This window comes from Neoarius graeffei, chromosome 7, assembly GCF_027579695.1.
Source record: "Neoarius graeffei isolate fNeoGra1 chromosome 7, fNeoGra1.pri, whole genome shotgun sequence".
Lineage (NCBI taxonomy): Eukaryota > Metazoa > Chordata > Actinopteri > Siluriformes > Ariidae > Neoarius > Neoarius graeffei.
Window position 1 is genome coordinate 81,154,087 of NC_083575.1, and position 22,556 is coordinate 81,176,642.

The 22,556-nt window shown below is 40.1% G+C and overlaps 1 protein-coding gene across 2 annotated transcripts in view; it reads left to right on the top strand.

Annotated features, from left to right (window-relative positions):
* Positions 1-22,556, top strand: part of LOC132889714 (probable E3 ubiquitin-protein ligase HERC3) — a 125,355-nt gene that overhangs the window by 86,748 nt on the left and 16,051 nt on the right. The window contains exons 15-20 of one of the 2 annotated variants that reach the window (XM_060926484.1): positions 4,363-4,476; positions 4,906-4,929; positions 5,014-5,103; positions 5,249-5,419; positions 9,865-10,008; positions 20,503-20,669. In XM_060926484.1, the coding sequence (XP_060782467.1) occupies positions 4,363-4,476; positions 4,906-4,929; positions 5,014-5,103; positions 5,249-5,419; positions 9,865-10,008; positions 20,503-20,669 (710 nt within the window). The remainder of the gene's footprint in view (positions 1-4,362; positions 4,477-4,905; positions 4,930-5,013; positions 5,104-5,248; positions 5,420-9,864; positions 10,009-20,502; positions 20,670-22,556) is intronic. The other variant, XM_060926485.1, reaches the window with a different exon arrangement.

Here is a 22,556-nt window from a genome sequence, read left to right on the forward strand (position 1 = left end):
ACTGACGATTGTACGTTTACTAAACAATACAATACAAAGCTCAATACTCCCAGCCTATAACATGCTGAATATCAAGTTAAAATCAACCGCAATAAAAGGAAAATGATGAAAACTGGAATATCAAGGGGTCTACTGTATCAGAAGGCCCACTGCATTTCGCGAGATCGCAAGCTGTCAAGTTGCTAGAATTCAATCTTTCTAGCTATACTTTCACCCCCTACAGCTATCAGTATTACACACAATCATAGATTAATCACACAGCATTCTAATTCAAGTGAAATGGTCTTTAAAAATACACACAAGTAGTGATTTAGTCAGAGAAACCAACCAAAACAAGTCTTCAAGTCGCCGGTCTCCTTCATTCTCGTCTTCGTTTCTGTCGTCGTCAGAACTGTCCTCATTTTCTTCTGAAGATGAGCGCTCAGGTTCAAATCTGTAAGGCTGGATACCACCAGGACATTCAGCTGTCAAAATCTCTACTTGTGGGCCATTTTCTTCTTCTTTATCGGTAAAATCGAAGCTAATTTCCTCAGCATCGCTCCTATTTTCTGGTGTGTCCACCATTGCAACTGCACCGAGTGGTTTCTGGTATGACGTCACGCAGCTGTTCCATTGACCGAGAGGGGGCGCTGCGAACGCGGGAAATTTCAAGTGATGGGCATGACCAAATAAGGACCGATTACAACCGCGGGAAACTTTTTTGAAAAATCGACGGTCAATTTATTTTGAATCTCGAAAGCATTCTGGTGCAGAATAATGCGACTTTTATCACCACTGCGTGACGCCTTTAAGAACAGAGGTTCATTCAAGTGTTTTCAATCAGGTATTGAAAACACCTGTGGATGTCAACGAGCATCAATCAAGCATAATAAGCACCAATTAGGCAGATTTAAAAGAACTGTGATACTCAGCTCCTTCTAGACATTTATTGGTGTGTTGACAAACATGGTGAAGGCAAGAGAATGGTCCCAGAAGACAAGAGAAGAGGTTATTTCTCTTCACAAGAATGGCAATGGATATAAGAAGATTTCCAAAATGTTAAACATTCCAAGAGATACTATCGGAAGCATCATCTGTAAATTCAAGGCAAAGGGCACAGTGGAAACGCTACCTGGTCGTGGCAGAAAGAAGATCCTGACGGCGACTGCTGTGCGCTACCTGAAGCGCCAGGTGGATAAAAATCCCCGTGTGACTGGTGAGGAACTGAAAAAAGATCTGTCAGATGTGGGCATTGAGGTTTCAGCACAGACAATAAGGCGCACACTGCGTAATGACGGCCTCTATGCCAGAACTCCCAGGCGCACCCGCTTGCTGACTCCAAAGAATAAGGTGGTGTTTACATTAGACCGTATCCGTCTCGTTTTCGTCGCGGATGCACTGTCCGTGCACATTAAAATGCCGGGAAACGACTCCACAGGCGGAACAACTTGAATCCGCCAGGGCCCACGCATTCAACCCAGTTCGTATCTGATCCGGTGCTGTGTAAACATTGAGGAACGAGGAAACGCAGTGCTGAGCTCTAGCTGACGTCGTCATTGGACAACGTCACTGTGACATCCACCTTCCTGATTCGCTGGCGTTGGTCATGCCACATTGGTCATGTGACGCGACTGCTGAAAAACGGCGCGGACTTTCACTTCCTGCTATTTGTCCCGAATCACTGCTCGTGCGCTTCACTCGCGCGCTCTGTGAGCTGCGCAGGGCTGGAGTGCGCACCCTCCAGAGGGCACTCGCTGTTCAGGGCGGAGTGATTTGGAGTGCAGGATGCCTGCGGAGCCGAGCGTATCCGTGTATTGGCGTTGCTGTGTGCACGCGAATCGTTTTAAAAACGTTAATCTGATGATCCGCTGATACGGTCTAATGTAAACCCCACCTAAGAAAAGTCGACTGCAGTATGCCAAAAGTCATGTGGACAAGCCACAAAAGTTTTGGGAAAGTGTTCTGTGGATTGATGAAACTAAATTAGAACTGTTTGGGCCCATGGACCAGCGCTATGTTTGGAGGAGGAAGAACCAGGCCTATGAAGAAAAGAACACCTTGCCTACTGTGAAGCATGGCGGGGGGGTCAATTATGCTTTGGGGCTGTTTTGCTTCTAATGGTACAGGGAAGCTTCATCGTGTGCAGGGTACCATGAATTCTCTTCAGTACCAGGAAATCTTGGAAGAAAATGTGATGGAGTCTGTCACAAACCTGCGGCTTGGGAGACGTTGGACCTTTCAACAGGACAATGATCCTAAGCACACATCCAAGTCCACTAGAGCATGGTTGAAGATGAAGGGCTGGAACATTCTGGAGTGGCCATCGCAGTCACCAGACTTAAATCCGATTGAGAACCTCTGGTGGGACCTAAAGAAGGCAGTTGCAGCGCGCAAGCCTAAGAATGTGACTGAACTGGAGGCTTTTGCCCATGAAGAATGGGCTAAGATACCCGTTGGTCGCTGCAAGACACTTGTGTCAAGCTATGCTTCACGCTTGAAAGATGTTATAACTGGAAAAGGATGTTGTACTAAGTACTAAGAATGAATGAATGTCACTTGGGGGTTGAATAAAACTGATAATGATGTGAGCACAGAAAATACATTTGTGGTCATTTTATTATAAATGTTGCTATATTTGTCTAATTTACAAGTGCCTCTTTGATTTAATTGTAAATAAGATGACTGAAATGATCAAAATCAATGTCAAACTGGCCAAAACACTTAATTTCAGTGGGGGTTGAATAATTGTGAAAACTGTAAAACGAAATGAATCTTTAATCCTTTCAGAAAACTGAAACATGGGTTCTAGGTAAAGCCATGGGTGCGTGTGCGTTCCCCAAAAGAACCGCCTCCTTCAATTCTGCCATCAACTGATCTTGTACAAATAACGCTGCTGAGAAATCACTGAACTTGATTTTATACAGTCTACGGACGTGACGTGACCCTAGTGATTACTGACAGGCTGTCTCAGTGCCACCTGGGAAAAAACCCAATCACGTTTTAGAAAATAAAATAAAAAAAAATCCACTTTCAAAGCTGCTTCATAGTAACGAGGACCTTGATAGAAATGTAGTGGAGTGAAAAGTACGATATTTACCTTTCAAATGTAGTGAAGTTAGTCATAAGTTTCCAAAAAAAATACTCAAGTAAAGTACAGGTACTCAAAAAGTGTACTTAAGTGCAGTACTCAAGTAAATGTACTTCGTTACTGTCCACCTCTGTCATTCTGGTAGTTACACAAGCGATATGTTTTTATATTAAAGGAACAGTCCACCGTACTTCCATAATGAAATATGCTCTTATCTGAATTGAGACGAGCTGCTCCGTACCTCTCCGAGCTTTGCGCGACCTCCCAGTCAGTCAGACGCGCTGTCACTCCTGTTAGCAATGTAGCTAGGCTCAGTATGGCCAATGGTATTTTTTGGGGCTGTAGTTAAATGCGACCAAACTCTTCCGCGTTTTTCCTGTTTACATAGGTTTATATGACCAGTGATATGAAACAAGTTCAGTTACACAAATTGAAACGTAGCGATTTTCTATGATATGGAAAGTCCACACTATAATGACAGGCGTACTAACACCTTCTGCGCGCTTCGACGGCGCATTGATATCTGAGCTCCGTATCAATGCGCTGCCGAAGCGCGCAGAAGGTGTTAGTACGCCTGTCATTATAGTGCGGACTTTCCATAGCATAGAAAATCGCTACGTTTCAATTTGTGTAACTGAACTTGTTTCATGTCACTGGTCATATAAACCTATGTAAACAGGAAAAACGCGGAAGAGTTTGGTCGCATCTAACTACAGCCCCAAAAAATACCATTGACCATACTGAGCCTAGCTACATTGCTAACAGGAGTGACAGCGCGTCTGACTGCGTCCGACTGACTGGGAGGTCGCGCAAAGCTCGGAGAGGTACGGAGCAGCTCGTCTCAATTCAGATAAGAGCATATTTCATTATGGAAGTACGGTGGACTGTTCCTTTAATGAGGTTGTATTAATAAGTTATTGTTTCTATAGTAACAGGGACTTGTACTGTGGATGCTGTACATAATCCAAGACTAATAATAAACAGATTTTTAACATATTACTGCTGATGGCGTTTTATTATCAGATATTTTATTTAGACTTTGCACAAGGAGCCTCGGGTACTGGTGCTTTTGTAACAGTCATGGTGATTACAGGAAGGAACTTGCCTTGTGGACGTTTCACAACTTTAAACCCTTTAAAATGAGCGACGTGTCGTTCGTTAATAAATTTAACATTGCCAAAGTGCACATTTCAGGTTCGTCACATGAGTATTGAGCCCTGAGGCGGAACCGAACCAAAGCTACTACTCCATGGTACTCTGTAAGATATTTAGTTTATAAATGCTCGTTGTTGTAGGTGAACCAGAAAGCTCACCATGTGGAATACAGCTGCTTCTATATCCCTGACATCACCAGCCTGGTGGACATCCAGGAAGACTACCTCAGATGGTTCCTAAGCAAAGCTGAGATTGTAAGTCTTCCCTGCCTCTCTTGCATGTTTTTTTTTTTTTTTTTTCCTTTCTTTCTTCCTCCTCCCCCTCACTCATCCTCCTCGTTCTTTTATCTCTGCAGCTCCTGCTGGTGTTAGGCTACTCAGATTAATGTTACCCCTGGCTATTTATTAGCACAGAGTGAAGGTTAGGTCACCCTTCTTTATTTCCTGTCCTCTAGTAAAATGTGACCTCGTATTGCCAACCCCCTCCTACAGAGTCTCATTAAACTGTCTGAACTGTTCTCGCTCATGAATCAGCATCATGGGATGCTGTGGGGGGGAAGAAGAAGGGGGAACCCTTCCAGAATAAAATTACTAATATGAGCATATAAGGTGATGAAGATAATGAAACCATGTACCTATGTTGTGTTGATTTGTTTTTTTTTTTCTCCCTAATTTATTTTACAGAAAATGCGATCTCCTCCAGTACAGGTATGTTGATGCTCAGCTTTTATGTCGTACAATTCGAAAATGTTGACCGTAATGATTGACTGACTAAAAGAAGTTTATTTTCAGAATTCAGTCACGTTATGTGCCTACCCGTTCATATTGAACGCTCAAGCTAAGACAACCATGTTGCAGACAGATGCTGAACTGCAGATGCAGGTACCGGACCCCGTTAAGCTGCGTTTTTATAGCACAAATCGAAAAGCCTTTTCTTTTGATCATCAGCATAATCCGTTGTCTTCAGTACAAATGAAATAAAAGTGATCATAAAGACACCTTTTTATTGCGTCTGAATCTTTTTAAGATGGCAGTGAGCGGTGCCAACCTGCACAACGTGTTCATGCTGTTAACCCTGGAACCCTTGCTGGCACAAAACCCGTTTCTCGTCCTGCATGTGCGGAGGGATCACCTGGTCAGCGACGCGCTGCGTGAGCTCACGATCTATAATGACGTGGACTTGAAGAAGCCCCTAAAGGTCAGAGAGCCACCAAGAGTTCCATATTATGAACTGTTAAAGAGTAACTTACTTACAGTTTGGATAAGGTTTCAATCCCACAAGTACTCAAGAAGTGATGATGATGAACAAGGATCGATTATGAAAGTCAGGGCAGCAGAATGAACCTTTTTTTATATATTTTGGCACTTCATTTAAAAAAAAAAAAAATCAACTACGTCAAGTGAAATTCAATCTTCATTTTTGCTCAGTGAAATGTTTAAATGAGAAGTGGCTGCGTGTTGCGCCATCATTGTAGGTATACGCTACCGTTCGAAAGTTTGGGGTCACCCAGACAATTTTGTGTTTTCCATGAAAAGTCACACTTTTATTTACCACCATAAGTTGTAAAATGAATAGAAAATATAGCCAAGACATTTTTCTGGCCATTTTGAGCATTTAAAGTGGCATTCCACCATTGGATGTATTCTTTGGCATAAAATACAATATATTTTATGACATGACTAGACAGAGAAATCTTTTAGCTTCAAAATGATATATCAAACACAATTTTTTGACAACAACAAGTATATTAATTTTGCGACCAAAGTCACCTACCCTTTTAATTTCCGCGCGGTAGTGAAACGTGATGTCATTGGCAGGTTCCCCTTCTTGTGTACCACGTGTCGGTCTATTTTTAGACCAGGAAACCCCCAAAGTGAGAGAGTCATTTCTCCTCGTATATGGGGGCCAAAAAAATTGCGAAAAATTGAGTTAATCTTTCAGTTAGCTAGATTTATTGGTATTAGCTAGATTTATTGGTATTATTTTTATCGCGTTCTATCCGCCATTGCTGATAATATGTGCCACGTCACACGTCACGTGGTACACAAGAAGGGGAACCTGCCGATGACATCACGCGCGGAAATTAAAAGGGTAGGTGACTTTGGTCGCAAAATTAATATACTTGTCGTTGTCAAATTATGTTTGATATATCATTTTGAAGCTAAAAGATTTCTCTATCTAGTGATACCATTTATACATGTTGTCAAAATATATTGTATTTTATGCCAAAGAATACATCCAATGGTGGAATGGCACTTTAATCGACCCCACAAATGTGATGCTCCAGAAACTCAATCTGCTCAAAGGAAGGTCAGTTTTATAGCTTCTCTAAAGAGCTCAACTGTTTTCAGCTGTGCTAACATGATTGTACAAGGGTTTTCTAATCATCCATTAGCCTTCTGAGGCAATGAGCAAACACATTGTACCATTAGAACACTGGAGTGAGAGTTGCTGGAAATGGGCCTCTATACACCTATGGAGATATTGCACCAAAAACCAGACATTTGCAGCTAGAATAGTCATTTAGCACATTAGCAATGTATAGAGTGGATTTCTGATTAGTTTAAAGTGATCTTCATTGAAAAGAACAGTGCTTTTCTTTCAAAAATAAGGACATTTCAAAGTGACCCCAAACTTTTGAACGGTAGTGTACGATGCTGGTGTAGTGGAGCATTAAAAACCCGTGAATCCTTTGAGGGGTTTATTACATTGAAAGAAACTTATGAATTTTTTTTTTCCCCCCACAAAAAAGTCAGTGGTGAGTCGAGGGTGGTGCAGTGGCTAGCACTGTCAATTCACAGCAAGAAGGTTGTGGGTTCAAACTTGCTGATCAGCTGGATCCTTTCTGCGTGGAGGTAATCTGGTTTCCTCCCACAGCCCAAATATATGCGGATTAGGTTAACCGGCTGCTCTAAATTCTTTGTTAGCGATCGCATGACTCTTTTTGCCTCCTGATTTCACTTCTGGTTTCTAAGTGACTGCCGACAATCAAAGATGGCGTCCAAGCCAAGTACACATTCATCGGCATCTTGTGGAAAACAGTCTATATCTGTCTGTTAATGGATTTGAACCGAAAGCAAACTCGAGAGGTCAAGAAAAAATATACTTATGTGATGGATTGGACTCCTACAGACTTTTTTTCAAGCAATTTCAGCAAGTTTCCGAACATTTCCAATTATCTGGTAGTCCAAACATCATTTTACACGAAGAATCAAATGAAAGCTTTGAAGAGTCTTGAAGCCAATAACTTTTTCCTTTGTGGCGTAGTTCATGACGTTGGAATAAGACTTCTAAAGTACAATAATGGTCTTATTTTTGCGAGCGTGAGTAACGCAAGCCGAAATATAGTGTGCGCTTCGAGTCAGAGCTGCTGTGGGTATTTTTGCAGTGCTAACTTTTATTTCATGACGTTTCAAACGTAGCTCAGACTAATGAATTGACATCTTTCTTTTTTGCTTGGACAACCTGAGAAAAAAATACATAAACGATTTGCGTTTCAGTCTAGGCTGACCTACAAACTGGTTTCACTGTCTCCTCAGTGTTTTACAACATCCAGAACATAAGAAAACTTTGAACATTAGAAGTTTTGATTTTGGATGCATGAAGTTGATGTACGTACCATTTAACAAAATGATCGCTGCAAACACAAGCGTGTGGACTCTCGATTCCTTTTGAACACAGTGAAAGGTTTGCGAGCCATTTTTCACGGCTTCTTTGAGATTTTTTTTGTTCTTTCACCCTTGTGCACGACGACTTTTGGTATCCTATAATACCTTTCGTTAGCTCATCTGGCCAGAAGGCCGACGAGCTGTTGCCACAGAGTGGCATCCATTGTCCGCCATCTATAGTTCAGTTAAATCGTTTTCTCCTCGGTCAGTTCTCCATGGAGTTCAGTTCGCATTGTTTGTTTGAAAGAACTCCTCAGTCTGCACAAAATTTGGTCATTGTTTTGTCAAATTTTTATCCCCCACTGGCCAAAAGGCCCGGAGGAGGATTATGTCGTGGCGACGTCCATCCATCCGTCCGTCCTGGGAAGGGTACTCACCTTTTTTTGAAATCAGCTCCCTTCATGATTTTTGGAGGAATTTCACGAAACTTGGCAAGATTCTTTGTAATATGTTGGTAATATGCATATTGTAATTGCGTTAAATTCGGTCATATTTTACCAGAGTTACAGCCCTTGATTAACAAAATTATACTTTGACAATTTCATGAGTGTGTTTTCCTTCTGAAATCAACTCCTCTCACAATTTTTGGAGGAATTTCACCAAACTTGGTAAAAGGCATTGTTATATATCGGTAATATGCAGATTATTTTGTTCAATTCGGTCACGTTTTACCAGAGTTACGGCCCTTGATTAACAAAATTATACTTTCACAATTTCATGAAGGTGTGCTTGGCTTCTGACATCAACTCCTCTCACAATTTTTGGATGAATTTCTCGAAGCTTGGCAGAAGGCCTTGTTATATGACAGTAACACGCATATTACGATTTAATTTTGTTTGTGAAAATTTTACCAGAGTTTTGACCCTTGATTAAATAGCTTGTACTTTGACAATTTCATGAGGGTGTACGTTCTTCTGAAATCAACTCCTCTCACAATCTGTGGAGGAATTTCACCACACTTGGCAAAAGGCTGTGTTTTATGACCGTTATATGCAGATTGAAATTTCATTTAATTTGGGCAAATTTTACCAGAGTTATGCTCTTGATTATTAACAAACTTGTACTTTGGGAATTTCTTCATGGTGTGCTTGCTTTCTGAAATCAACTTCCCTGTCGTGGCGAAGTCCATCCGTCTGTCCGTCCCGAAACCAACTCCTCTCTCAATTTTGGAGGAATCTCATGAAACTTGACAGGATTCTTTATATGTCGGTAATACGCATATTGCAATTTTGTTCAATTCAGTCGCATTTTACCAGAATTATGACCTAGTTGCCAGCGGCGGATACTAACGAGTTAGTAATTAGGCCAAATTAACAAATTTTCCAGGCCTCTCGCTAGAATTTTATCTCCTCTCTCATTTCTCATCTGATTCTAGTTTTGATCAATGTTTTGGCTAGATCTTCCCACAAGGAGCAAAACTCAGTCATTTGTTGTTTTTCCTGTTGTAAACAATTTGTTTACAACTTTTGTTTTTCAGTTAAATCGTATCTCCTCCCTCAGTTCTCAATGGATTTCGGTTCTGGTTGTTTCGTTTGAAAGAACTAGTTATTCTGTACCACACTTGGTCGTTGTATTGTCACACTTTTTTTGCTCACGAACTGCTAATTAGGTCAACTTCACGAATTTTGGGACTTCTCATTCGAATTGTATTTCCTCTTGCATTTCTCAGCCGATTTCGGTTCTGATCGATGTTTTGGGTAGATCTTCTGTCGGGGAACAAAGCTAGGTCTTTGTTTATTTTCGGTTAAATCGTGTTCTCGATGGATTTCATTTCTGATTTTCACGTGGTAAATTGTGTAAAACAAAGACACTATGCAGACTTCAGTAATGTCTTGTACATTCAATGTGAGCTTAGCTTTTAAAAAAACCCAAAAACCTTGATCTAATTTCTTTGTTCAATTCAGAAGAGTTGAGCTGAGCCCAACCGGGTTTTTTTTTTTTTTTTTTTTTTTTTTTTTGCGGCTCCTGCTACAGGTGATTTTTGACGGAGAGGAGGCCGTGGATGCAGGAGGAGTCACTAAAGAGTTCTTCTTGCTCCTGCTCAAAGAACTGATGGATCCAGTCTATGGCATGTTCACCCATTACCCAGAATCCAACCTGCTCTGGTTCTCTGATAAAGTGAGTCGAACACGAAGTCCAGTTTCACTTGTGACAGTTATCAAGAAAGTTATCTCAGCAAAGTAAATCATAACAAAGCCCCGGCCTGCGTGGGCATGTGATATGGCTACAGTATGTTAAGAGGTTTGTTTATCTTAAAATCTTTATGATGATGATGGAACTCGTTGACACTGGATATCAAATTGGCTACGATTTAATTCTCTGACTGCTTGAATTTGAGCATCTCAAGGATACAGTAATAAGAGTTTAATAATCACTGTTGGTGCTAACACAGAAATGTACAGACTGGAAGTTAAATAAGGAAAGGTTCAGCAAATATTCCTCTTTGTATTTAACTTATTAACTGCCTGTTCTCAGTTCCTAATGGGTTCTTAACTGGTGGCTTATTAAAGGAAGGCGCGCTTGGAGGGTAAGTTGGTTCAACATGCAGATAAAATAGAGTTAAGAGATAAGCATAAGATTAAGTTAGAGATAAGACTCCTTTAACAGCACTGGTGTCAAGTGTAAAACGGCACAAGTGCCCCAAGCACCTTGGTGTGAATAATAATAATTTAAAAAAAATAAGAATATATTTAATTTATATAGCACTATATATGTACACTCTATAGCGCTTTACAATTCAAAAAATGTAAGCAGTTATACTTCAAGTCTAAAATCAGTACAAAATTAAAAAAAAAATTAAAAATCATTAATTTTCAATAAACAAATCAGACTCTAAGAAGCATAAGCTGATTTTAAATAAGAAGGTTTTCAATCGTTTCTTGAAATCGTTAATGTTTACACATGACTTAAGTTCTTTTGGCAAGGTATTCCATAATTTTGAGTAAACAAGTAATCTGATTTTTCAAAAAAGATGATTAGATTTGGATTATTTCTAAGGAAATAGTCATGTACTAATTTCTTACTCACTTTAGAGCATGTGCTCTCACCCTTTTTTGGCTCCGAAAAGGGTTTGTAAGGATGCCGTCTTCTTCTGTCCCTACTTCCTGGTTAAATAATTCCTATAATGCCAATTAGTAGAACTTTTAGGCCTACTACTTTAAAGGGATCCTCCAGCGGATTGATTTTCAAACTTATTTTAGGCCACACCAATTCGATTAGTTGGTTCTCGGAATCGCCGCTTGAAGAAAAAAATCGAAATCGACTGCAGGTTGAAGTCACGTGATGTCGAAAATCAATCAAATCGCCCTTTTCGCTTTAGATAAAGACTTGTGGAAGAAACATGGCTGTGGAGGGGACTCCTGCAAAGCCCGTTTGTGATTGTTAGGATATTCAGCGAACAGAAGCGTAAAATCTTTGACAGGTGTGTCGAAATTCAAGAGGGGGAAACCTTTGCACAGTTGTACTCAAGATGTCGTGAGCTTGTTACCCTGTGATGTGCCAACTTGGACTACAACTCTGTGGAGGTGGGTTTGATTTACCGTATATATTTCATTGATTGATGTGAGGGGCAAACAAAAAATCATTCGAAGTATTTAGCCATCGGAAGTAGCCTACTCCTGGTCAAATCTTTTTTTCTGCGCATTGTAGCGGTGATTCTCATGAAGACCTTCACATTAACATAAAGTTTTTCACCTCATTTCAGTATTTTTTCCAAGTTGAGAGCCTAAAATAGAGTGTGAACTTTACTATGTTGATCTTTTTTTAATGGAAAAAATATTTTAATGGAATTTTATTCTTATTTGAGGCTTACATGATCCAGAATAATTCTCATCACCGTTACAGTAAATGATGAAGCTAGATCATGAGTTAAAAACATTTTTTGACAATTTATTTCATATTTCCACAAAATATCCCATTAAATGAACAGCACAGTCCATGACAATTACTTTATTTTTTTTTTACATTTATTTATTGCCCTCACAGTGCATGGTAATGAGAATATTGAGTAACGGTAATGAGATGCTCTTGGCTAATTTCACAAATAACCTGAAATGCTAGCAACCTATAACTTTGCCACATGTTAAAGCCTTATATTGTGATAATAATCATAAAATAATATATTTTTTTTTATTTTTAAAAGTAATGAGTATTAAACCATAATGGTAATAATAGACAGTGTAACTGAGGACAGATTTAGCAATATTAACATAAATATCACAAAGTAAGAGAAGAGTGAGCAACTGACCTTGTCTCCATTTTGAATCTTGTATCTGAAGTGATGCATCATGGGATAGCTGATCAATTTAAAGGCACGGTGTACTTTTTATAGGGGGGTGAAATCATGAAACGGTAATGAGAAACATTTGGTGTGGACACAGTTATTTTGTTTAAAATCAAGTACCTTTTTTGGTCAACACAAAAAATATTAATATTATGCATAAATATAGATGTTTTAAAATAACTTTACACTATTTTTTTTATATAATTAGGAATTTTTATATGATTTTAAGTAAAGTAAACATTAAAAAAAGGGATGCGGACACAACGGTAATGAGAATTTCCATAGATTTTTTGTTTAATTGATATAAAAATTTGTTTATATGATGATGAAAACCATTTGTCCATACAGTGCTCCCTATTTTCTTTCCACAAAATATCAGAGTTTATGTGAATTAAGTATTGATTTTGGAAAATGCGTCCTGGACATGTTCACTGCAGCTTCATGAGAATCACCCGTAGATGTTCAATTGACTGTAATTCAATCGTTTATTTAGCCTATCTGTTTACTGGTTTGTCTAATAAAAGATGTGCAGCCAGAGCTAGCCCTTAATGCATATGGGTGGAAATAAGATAAGCTATTAAAAGAGCCATATGAAATGTGTAACAATAATGTATTGTCTTTGTTTTGTTTCTCTATTATGAAAGCCCTCTATTTCCACCGCTAATTTTACCATCAGAGCATTTTTTTAAATGTTATTTTTATTTCGCGTGCTTGCTTCATATTTTTCCTGAAAAAATCCGAGAACCAACTAATTAAATTGGTGTGGCCTTGTGTAAAATTAGTCTCAGATTTCAAAAATCAAATTTTCGTTTTCGGAGACCAAATAGTTTTTGAGAATTGTTTGTTGTGTTTTTTTTTTTTAAAGAATACCAGATGGGCTTCCTGTGGTAGTGACGTACCGGTATGCGATGATGTCAGGTAGTGGTCGCTTGCAACAGCTTCAGTTGCCTCAGTGTGTTTTTAGTGTGAAATCTCTACCGAGTTCACATTTTATTCTGGCTTTACCATTCCAATTGGAACCAGAATATCATGAAGCTGAAATAGTGGATTACGAGAGTGATTCTGAGTAATTCTCTTATCTAGAGTGCAGTAGAACATACCTGAAGCTCAATCGAAATCGAATGCTCCGTCACTTGATCTGTTAGTGATCGTTCTTCAACGTCAGTGTGGGGTTTTTTTTTTTTTTTTTGGGTCACCCGTATTTTCTTCCAATATACACTGAAGAACCTACAACACATCAGAATACTGATTACAATTCACCAGGTAATATACTATACAAAGTCATGGTAGAACAAACTCAAAGCTAAACTCTGGGTGGTGGTGTCTCTCTTGACGTTCAACACTGCATCGGCAGACTTTTGGAGTTGAATGATTGGTAAATATTGTTGGCACGGTATTGTCTTTTAGCTTTCTTTTAATTCTAGAAGTTTCCATTAGTGGCGGCACGGTGGTGTAGTGGTTAGCACTGTCGCCTCACAGCAAAAAGGTCCGGGTTCGAGCCCCGTGGCTGGCGAGGGCCTTTCTGTGCGGAGTTTACATGTTCTCCTCGTGTCCGCGTGGGTTTCCTCCGGGTGCTCCGGTTTCCCCCACAGTCCAAAGACATGCAGGTTAGGTTAACTGGTGGCTCTAAATTGAGCGTAGGTGTGAATGTGAGTGTGAATGGTTGTCTGTGTCTATGTGTCGGCCCTGTGATGGCCTGGTGACTTGTCCAGGGTGTACCCCGCCTTTCGCCCGTAGTCAGCTGGGATAGGCTCCAGCTCGCCTGCGACCCTGTAGAACAGGATAAAGCGGCTAGAGATAATAAGATGAGATGAGTTTCCATTAGTTTTGGTTTTAATGCAATTGAATCCTCAATACAGGATGATTTCAAAATGTTCGGAACATAAGTAGGGCACCGCAGGCAGGCAGGTTGTTTTTGAGGTCTTCTGATGACGTGAATCCATTTCTTGCAAATAATCAGGTGAATCTGGCCAGGTAAGTAGTGAAAAGATATCATCTTGTCTTTCTTTTTAGCATCATTATGGCATTTATCTGCTATACAATGAGGCATACTTTATTTAAAACTGATACATTCGGGAGAAATGCTTGTAAAACGAGGGGGGAAAAAGTACAACGTAAACGGAGAATATAAACGGCGGAGTTGCTCCAAGCGACCACTACCTGACATCACATACGTCACTACCACAAGAAGCGTATCCAGTATTCTTAAAAAATAAAATAAAATTTTCCCCCCTCAAAGCATTCAGTCTCAAGTTTTTGATTTTTGAAATCTACGACTAATTTTACATAAAATAAGTTTGAAAATCAGTCTGCTGCAGGATCCCTTTTAAACAGTAGTAGTAGTAATCAAAGTGAATTACTGTCAGTGCACAAGCCACGAAATGGCTCGTAAATCTCTGAAGGTTTGTCAATATAAAAACATTTCATCACATGTAATTGTAATACATCAAAGAGAGCAAGATGGGTTGTTTCTCATGTACACGTTTAACAAGGATTTTTATGAAAGGACGGCTTTTGCGTCACTCTGCAGCCTCTCGTATCCGTTAGATCGCTACTTTTGAATTATTTTATCCGTTATTAAATATTAAGTTTAATGCATAGAACTATATTATAAACTAGAAGAGCACTCAAAGAACGCAGACCTCCGCCAAGGACAATAGACGACTCTGTGCAAATCTACAACCACTCTGTATGTCTGGATACATTTCCAAAACTATTAGAATTACACTACCGTTCAAAAGTTTGGGGTCACCCAGACAATTTTGTTTTCTCCATGAAAAGTCACCCTTTTATTTACCACCATAAGTTGTAAAATGAATAGAAAATATAGTCAAGACATTTTTCTGGCCATTTTGAGCATTTAATTGACCCCACAAATGTGATGCTCCAGAAACTCAATCTGCTCAAAGGAAGGTCAGTTTTATAGCTTCTCTAAAGAGCTCAACTGTTTTCAGCTGTGCTAACATGATTGTACAAGGGTTTTCTAATCATCCATTAGCCTTCTGAGGCAATGAGCAAACACATTGTACCATTAGAACACTGGAGTGAGAGTTGCTGGAAATGGGCCTCTATACACCTATGGAGATATTGCACCAAAAACCAGACATTTGCAGCTAGAATAGTCATTTACCACATTAGCAATGTATAGAGTGGATTTCTGATTAGTTTAAAGTGATCTTCACTGAAAAGAACAGTGCTTTTCTTTCAAAAATAAGGACATTTCAAAGTGACCCCAAACTTTTGAACGGTAGTGTATATGCCTACATGTGTATCCCATAGGATTACTGGTACCTGTGAATGTGGATTGTGAGTTGCCCTGTGTCTGAAATTGCTCACTTGTTCACTACTCACTATATAGGGAATTACTATATAGAGGACTATATAGTGAGCTCATTGGCAAAATGAAAAACACTTTCGGACACTACTCCATCGCACCGTAACTTACTGTACATCGTTACTGTCGCACAATTAAAACGTGCCAGATCAATCAGCTGGTGGGTTTTCAGAATAATAAATACATGCATATTTTTTGTGATAAAGCCGTATTATACTGAGCATATTTCCCACATTAATAAATACAAAGTACTTTGTGTCTGCTGCATCTTTCAGTTCTTTTAAATCAAGGCTGAATACTTTCTTCTTTGCCGCTGCCTTTTCTCATCTCATCTCATTTATCTCTAGCCGCTTTATCCTGTTCTACAGGGTCGCAGGCAAGCTGGAGCCTATCCCAGCTGACTACGGGCGAAAGGCGGGGTACACCCTGGACAAGTCGCCAGGTCATCACAGGGCTGACACATAGACACAGACAACCATTCACACTCACATTCACACCTACGGTCAATTTAGAGTCACCAGTTAACCTAACCTGCATGTCTTTGGACTGTGGGGGAAACCGGAGCACCCGGAGGAAACCCACGCGGACACGGGGAGAACATGCAAACTCCGCACAGAAAGGCCCTCGCCGGCCACGGGGCTCGAACCCGGACCTTCTTGCTGTGAGGCGACAGCGCTAACCACTACACCACCGTGCCGCCCCGCCGCTGCCTTTTATTCAATCAAATTTGAGGCTTTTGATTAATTCCTCGCTCTGCACTGTAGCTTTTTTTATTCTTGTATTTTATCTAATTTTATTCTATTTTAGCTTATTTTCTATTCTCTTACTATTTTTAATTGTACTTGAATGTACCATATGTTTATAATGTTTCTTCCTCCGTCCGTTCACCCCAACACTTTTGACCATCAGTTGTACACTACTTTTCACAGTGCATTGTGGGATACTTTGTACACTATATAGGGTGTAATAATTCTCCCTATACATTTGGACAGCACTGTAAAATGGCGAACTCGCTACGTAGTCCACTATACAGTGAGTGATTTCAGACACGGAGTGGTGTTGTCTTATTTCTACATTGGTTATCCCCCCCACACACACTAAACTTTACTGCCATGTACTGGATTTGAAGATGCATGGCATTGTTGAGCACAGATTTTTCAGCGCCAAGGCTAAATGCTGTATCTTGCAATCTTAGTGAAACTGAAACTAAATTTGTGAATCTGCAACAAAAATTTTAATGGGTTCTTACTTGGCCGATGTTACACCCTTCCACCAAGTGTCTTGGAAATCAGGTTGGTAGGTTTTGCGTAATCCTGCTTAAAGGCAGAGAAACTGCACCAAAAACGTAACCTCCTCGCAGAGTTAATAACGATTGGTAAAATCTTCAACCCTATCTACAGATCAGACGACCACAAAGATGAGAATTTTGAACCCATTTTTTTTCAGTCGCATCCACGTTTTGTCAGTGAGGAATAAATACTAATCTTAATTTCTTTTCTGGTTGTGTATAATCCTTTTAATATTAGTATTCCTTTACAGTAATATCTGTTAAATGCTGCATAGATTTATTTTATGGGTCCGTCTCAGAAACTGCTCTCTCATTTGGGACATTATGGTCAAAAAATACATTTTCTAATTTTACTTTTTTTTTTGCATTTATCTAACACTCAATGTTTCTTTTGTCATGTTTAGTAAGAATAAAGATAGCATCTTGCTTTATCTGGCCTCCACTGTGGAATATTTTTTTTTTTGATTACAATTCAAATGCTTTTGTCAAATCGATTTCCATATAAAATAACTACATCATGAAGAATTAAAGCCCCTCCTTCAAAGATGAGTGAAAATATCGAATAAATTTCCTCTTTTTGATTGCTTGGGTTAAAAATGCCAAGTTATGATGACTGAATTGATTATTCACTTAAATATGAATAATATGATACAGTTTGGGTATTTGATATGGCGAAATAGGACACAATGGAAAAATCAAGAACACACCGGAAAGATGAGAATAACGGCGGTGGTAAAAGAACAGCAACTGTACCGGCTGAAGGGCGCGCGGGTCTCTGCTGCGGCACGCGAGCATCGGGACATCACTACCGCACCAGACGGAGCGCGAGGCGGGGGCGGGGCAAAATGACTGGCTGTAGATTCTATCAAAAGTTTGATCTAAATTGACCATGGTTGCAAAATATTGGCCAGAAATACGCAAACACTACGAAATATGAAAGTAAGATGAAAAAGAAACATTCTATTGCCTTATACTGCAAGACTAAAACAAAATAAAACTGTCAAAACTCACCTTTTCAGTGATAACGTCCGAACAGATCACCCACGTAACAAAGACCGCAAATGGAAGCACGATCAACTTCTAACTGTTGGAGTGGAAAATTCCATTCTACACATGCAAATTGTTAATGTGTGTCCTTCCCCGCACACAAATAACACGCTACGGTAAAAAATAGACCGCAACTCATTTTATAGCTCAGAAATTCATACAAGACCAGCTACCATTATAACATGTTCTGTAAGAAACATGTTCTATTCTGAACTTCAAGCTTTCATTTTAAAAAACAAAATCGCAGATTTATAACTAAATTTTTATATGGCGTAGTGATTTTAAGTTACTACTTTTGGTGAGGTAGTGACCTTGACCCTGAGGCTTTCCGTCTAGATCAAAACACACGATCGTATTGGTTGTGGGTTTGCGGAAAACGGAGTTACAACAGTGATAAAATATTTTGCATGCTGTTTTATTACGGTTATGATTATTCTGTGAGTGCACCAATCCTTAGGTGTATAAAGTTACAACTTAAAATACAATTAGTGATAACTGTAGACTTTTCAGTGGACTACAACCTTTTTAAGGGAATGCGATGGAGTCAACCATTTATCATGTCCCAGATCAAGCCGCCATTTTTCCACAAATTTGCAGAATTTTTGCCAAATTCTGAATAGAGTATTCACATCAAAGATTTAGTTTTATCATTTTATTTCAAATTAAAACCAACATCCCCATTTAAAACTGTATAGTTTATTGACTGTGCATATTTAGTGGGGTTCCTCCACAGTACCCAGTTTCTGAGACAGACCCTTACATCGCCTTGAGAGTGTCTGCTGCTGTTACAGGCTGTTTTGCCGAAGTCGGGGGAGTGTTGATGTACGAAACATCGTTAGTCCTAGTTTACATCACAGAGGCTATAGATTTCAAGGATTTTCGTCCCTTTTTTCCTGGAAATGTATATGCCGGAGTTGTAAAAGCAGATGGAAACCCTGCACGCTGTTGGCGTATACAAAACATGGTGTGCAATTGTAAGCAAACATCAATAACACGCTGTAAAGGTTGCATGTGTTCTTTCCAAGCGCCAGCTTACTGAAAAACAAGCATCAGCCACTATTGTAGCTGTTTCTTTTCCCTTATGTGACTGGGAGAGGACAAGTTTTTGGATTGTCTTGTACACAAGGTCAAGGAGGTGTGTGTGTGTGTGTGTGTGTGTATTCGTAATACACCCCCACCCCCGCTCTTCTGAAAGTATCAAAGGTATAACTGGAATTTCATAACTCTGGCTGACTCCATTCCCAGGAATCAGTTAGTAACCTCTTTATCCTGATCAGGATTTCAGTGGATCTGAAGACTATTCCAAGAACACTTGGCTTAAGGTGGAAGTGCACCAGTTCGCAAGGCACCACACATCCAAATTTACCCCTAGGGGCAATTTAGTGTAGCCAGTCAAACTATTGGCACATTTTCAGGAGGTGGGAGGAAACTGGAGAATTTGGGGACCTATGAGATGCGAGAAAACACCACTACCCACCATGCCACCTACCATGTTCCACTGTTCTTTTTACTTTTTTATTCCCCGCTGGCCCGAAGGGGGATTATGTCATGGCGAAGTCCGTCTATCTGTCTTTCCCGGAAAGGGTTCTCACCTTCTGAAATCAACTCCTCTCATAATTTTTGGAGGAATTCATGAAAATTGGCAAAAGGCTGTTATAGGACAGTAATATGCATATTGCAATTTCGTTTGCAATATATTGTAGCTGGGGATGTTGGCAAAGTTCTATTGATATGTGATAAAATATATATTTTATATCCACACCATCACTTCTGCAAATATTTTTATGGGGGGGACAATATTTTCACAACTGCAGAATTTAGCAAGACATCCTTTGCTCAGGCAGCATGATGTCACAGCGGGGTTTAGGTTTAGTGTCCCTGGTTCGATTCTGATCTCCTGGGTGGCATGGTGGTGTAGTGTCGCCTCACAGCAAGAAGGTTCTGGGTTCAAACCCCACAGCTGACTGGGGCCTTTCTGTGTGGAGTTTGCATGTTCTCCCTGTGTCTGTGTTGGTTTCCCCCACAGTTCAAAAACCTCCAGATTAAGTAAAATACCCATCCACTGGGGTTCCACAAGCCAATGCATACTTGGTGCTGGTCCCAAGCCTGGATAGATTGGGGAGGGTTACATCAGGAAGGGCATCTGGTGTTAATAATATCTGTGTCAAAGGGGTTGAAAATCAATTGGGGCTTTACCCTGTATTCTTCCCCTGTCATGAAACTATGTTGTCTATGTGACAAATTAAATTAGATTACTGGGGTATTGTGTGTTGCATGGGTTTCTTTTGGTTTTCCTCTCACTGTACAAAAAAAAAAATACTGGTAGGAGGACTGGCTAGGCAGAATTGCCCCGGGTATGAACGAGGTAAGTAAGTGTGCGCACCTTCACTGTTGACCTGCTGATGGACTGATGTCTCATCCGGAGTGTGTTCTTCCACCTTGCCACCTCTGTTCCCTTGAATAGACAAAGGAATCCACCGAGACCCTGATCAGCGCTTACTGAAGAAGAATGAATGAATGAACTGCCCATCGGTCATCCATTACATGGTCAAAAATGCAGAGAAACCAAGGATGATTTTTTTTTTTTTGGGGGGGGGTTTGACTTGTTTTCATTTTAAAACAATTGATATGGATTTTTGTACTAAACTGTTTGTGCTGCAGTGTTTTGTTGAACACAACTGGTTCCACTTGATCGGAATCGTCTGTGGCCTGGCTATCTACAACTCCACTGTGGTGGACCTGCACTTTCCTCTCGTGCTCTACAAGAAGCTTCTAGATGTTCCTCCTGCGCTGGATGACCTGAAGGAGCTGTCCCCTACTGAGGGCAGGTACGCGACTCAAATCCTGCAACCTCAAGCCGTGCAAGTGGAAAATAATTGTCCTCTTGGTCATCACACAGTATGCAATAATTCAATTGTGTTTACGAAGCTAGAATTCACTGGTTAGGGTTTTATTGACATTTTATTTCACTAAAACGGCAGCATGACCACCAAACAGGCTACAAAATGCAAGGCTGTAAATAACTGATTTAGATCGCAGTGCGATTGTGTCCTGAACCTTTTTATTCCCCACTGGCCGAAAGGCCCGAAGGCGGATTATGTCATGGCGATATCCGTCTGTCCCGGGAAGGGTGCTCGCTTTCTGAAATCAACTCCTCTCACAATTTTTGGAGGAATTTCACGAAACTTGGCAGGATTCTTTGTTGTACGTCGGTAATACGCATATTGTAATTTTGTTAAATTTGGTCACGTTTTACTGGAGTTACAGCCCTTGATTAACAAAATTATACTTTGACAATTTCATGAGTGTGTTTTCCTTCTGAAATCAACTCCTTTCACAATTTTTGGAGGAATTTCACCAAACTTGGCAAAAAGCATTGTTATATGTCGGTAGTACACGTATTATTTTGTTCAATTCGGTCACGTTTTACTAGAGTTGTGGCCCTTGATTAACAACCTTGTACTTTCACAGTTTTGTGAAGGTGTGCTTGCCTTTTCACATCAACTCCTCTCGCAATTTTTGGATGAATTTCTCGAAGCTTGGCAAAAGGCCTTGTTATATGACGGTAAAGCGCATATTGCGATTTAATTTTGTTTATGAAAATTTTCCCAGAGTTTTGACCCTTGATTAAATAGCTTGTACTTTGACAATTTCATGAGGGTGTACATTCTTCTGAAATCAACTCCTCTCACAATCCGTGAAGGAATTTCACCAAACTTGGCAAAATGCCAAGTTATATGACAGTTATACGCAGATTGAAATTTCGTTATTTTGGGCAAATTTTACCAGAGTTTTGCCCTTGATTTATTAATAAGCTTGTACTTTGGCAATTTCATCAAGGTGTGCTTGCTTATTATCTCCCCCCCCCCCCCCCCCACTGGCTGAAAGGCCCGAAGGGGGATTATGTCGTGGCGATGTCCATCCATCCGTCTGTCCATCCTGGGAAGGGTACTCGCCTTCTGAAATGAACTCCACTCACAATTTTTGGAGGAATTTCATGAAACTTGACAGGATTCTTTGTTATATGTCGGTAATACACATATTGCAATTTCATTCATTTCAGTTGCACTTTACCAGAGTTATTGCATAGTTGTCAGCGGGGGATATCGTGCTCTCGGAGCACTCTTGTTTGTTGTAAATGGAGCCCTTTTGCTTACAATGGTGCTGTTACTGGGTGAAAACGCAGGTGTTCTCTTTACAGCACGTTTTTTTTTTTTTTAAATGCTGTTACGTAACTGGCAGTTGTTACGAAAGAAAGGTTGAATTGGCGCACAGCAGAAACCCTGGATCAAATGAAGGACATGGGCCATTAGCCACTAATTATTTCTAAATGTCAGGAGAAAAATGTAGCAAACGATCTCCTCGTTGCCCCCCCCCCCCCCCCCCCCCCCCCCCAAGAGTCAGAATCAGGAAATGCATGAGGAGGTGTTTGTTTATAAAGTTGCAAAAGCGTTCTACTAATGTGTGTGTGTTGTGTGTACTTTTTGGTTTTTGAGCACATGGCTCATGCGAGAGGTTTTTCTTTTATTGAGTGCTGTTTGCGAACTGATTGAACTGTTAAGATAAAATGCCACCAAGATACCTTTTATTGCTATGTCAGCACTGTTCGTTTGTTGTTGGCTGTCTTTATTGTTCGACTCAAGGTTAAGAAGGTTCTAGAAAGTCCCAAGGAGATCTCTTTTGCTGCTGATTGACAGCGCAAGTGCCTCTCCGCT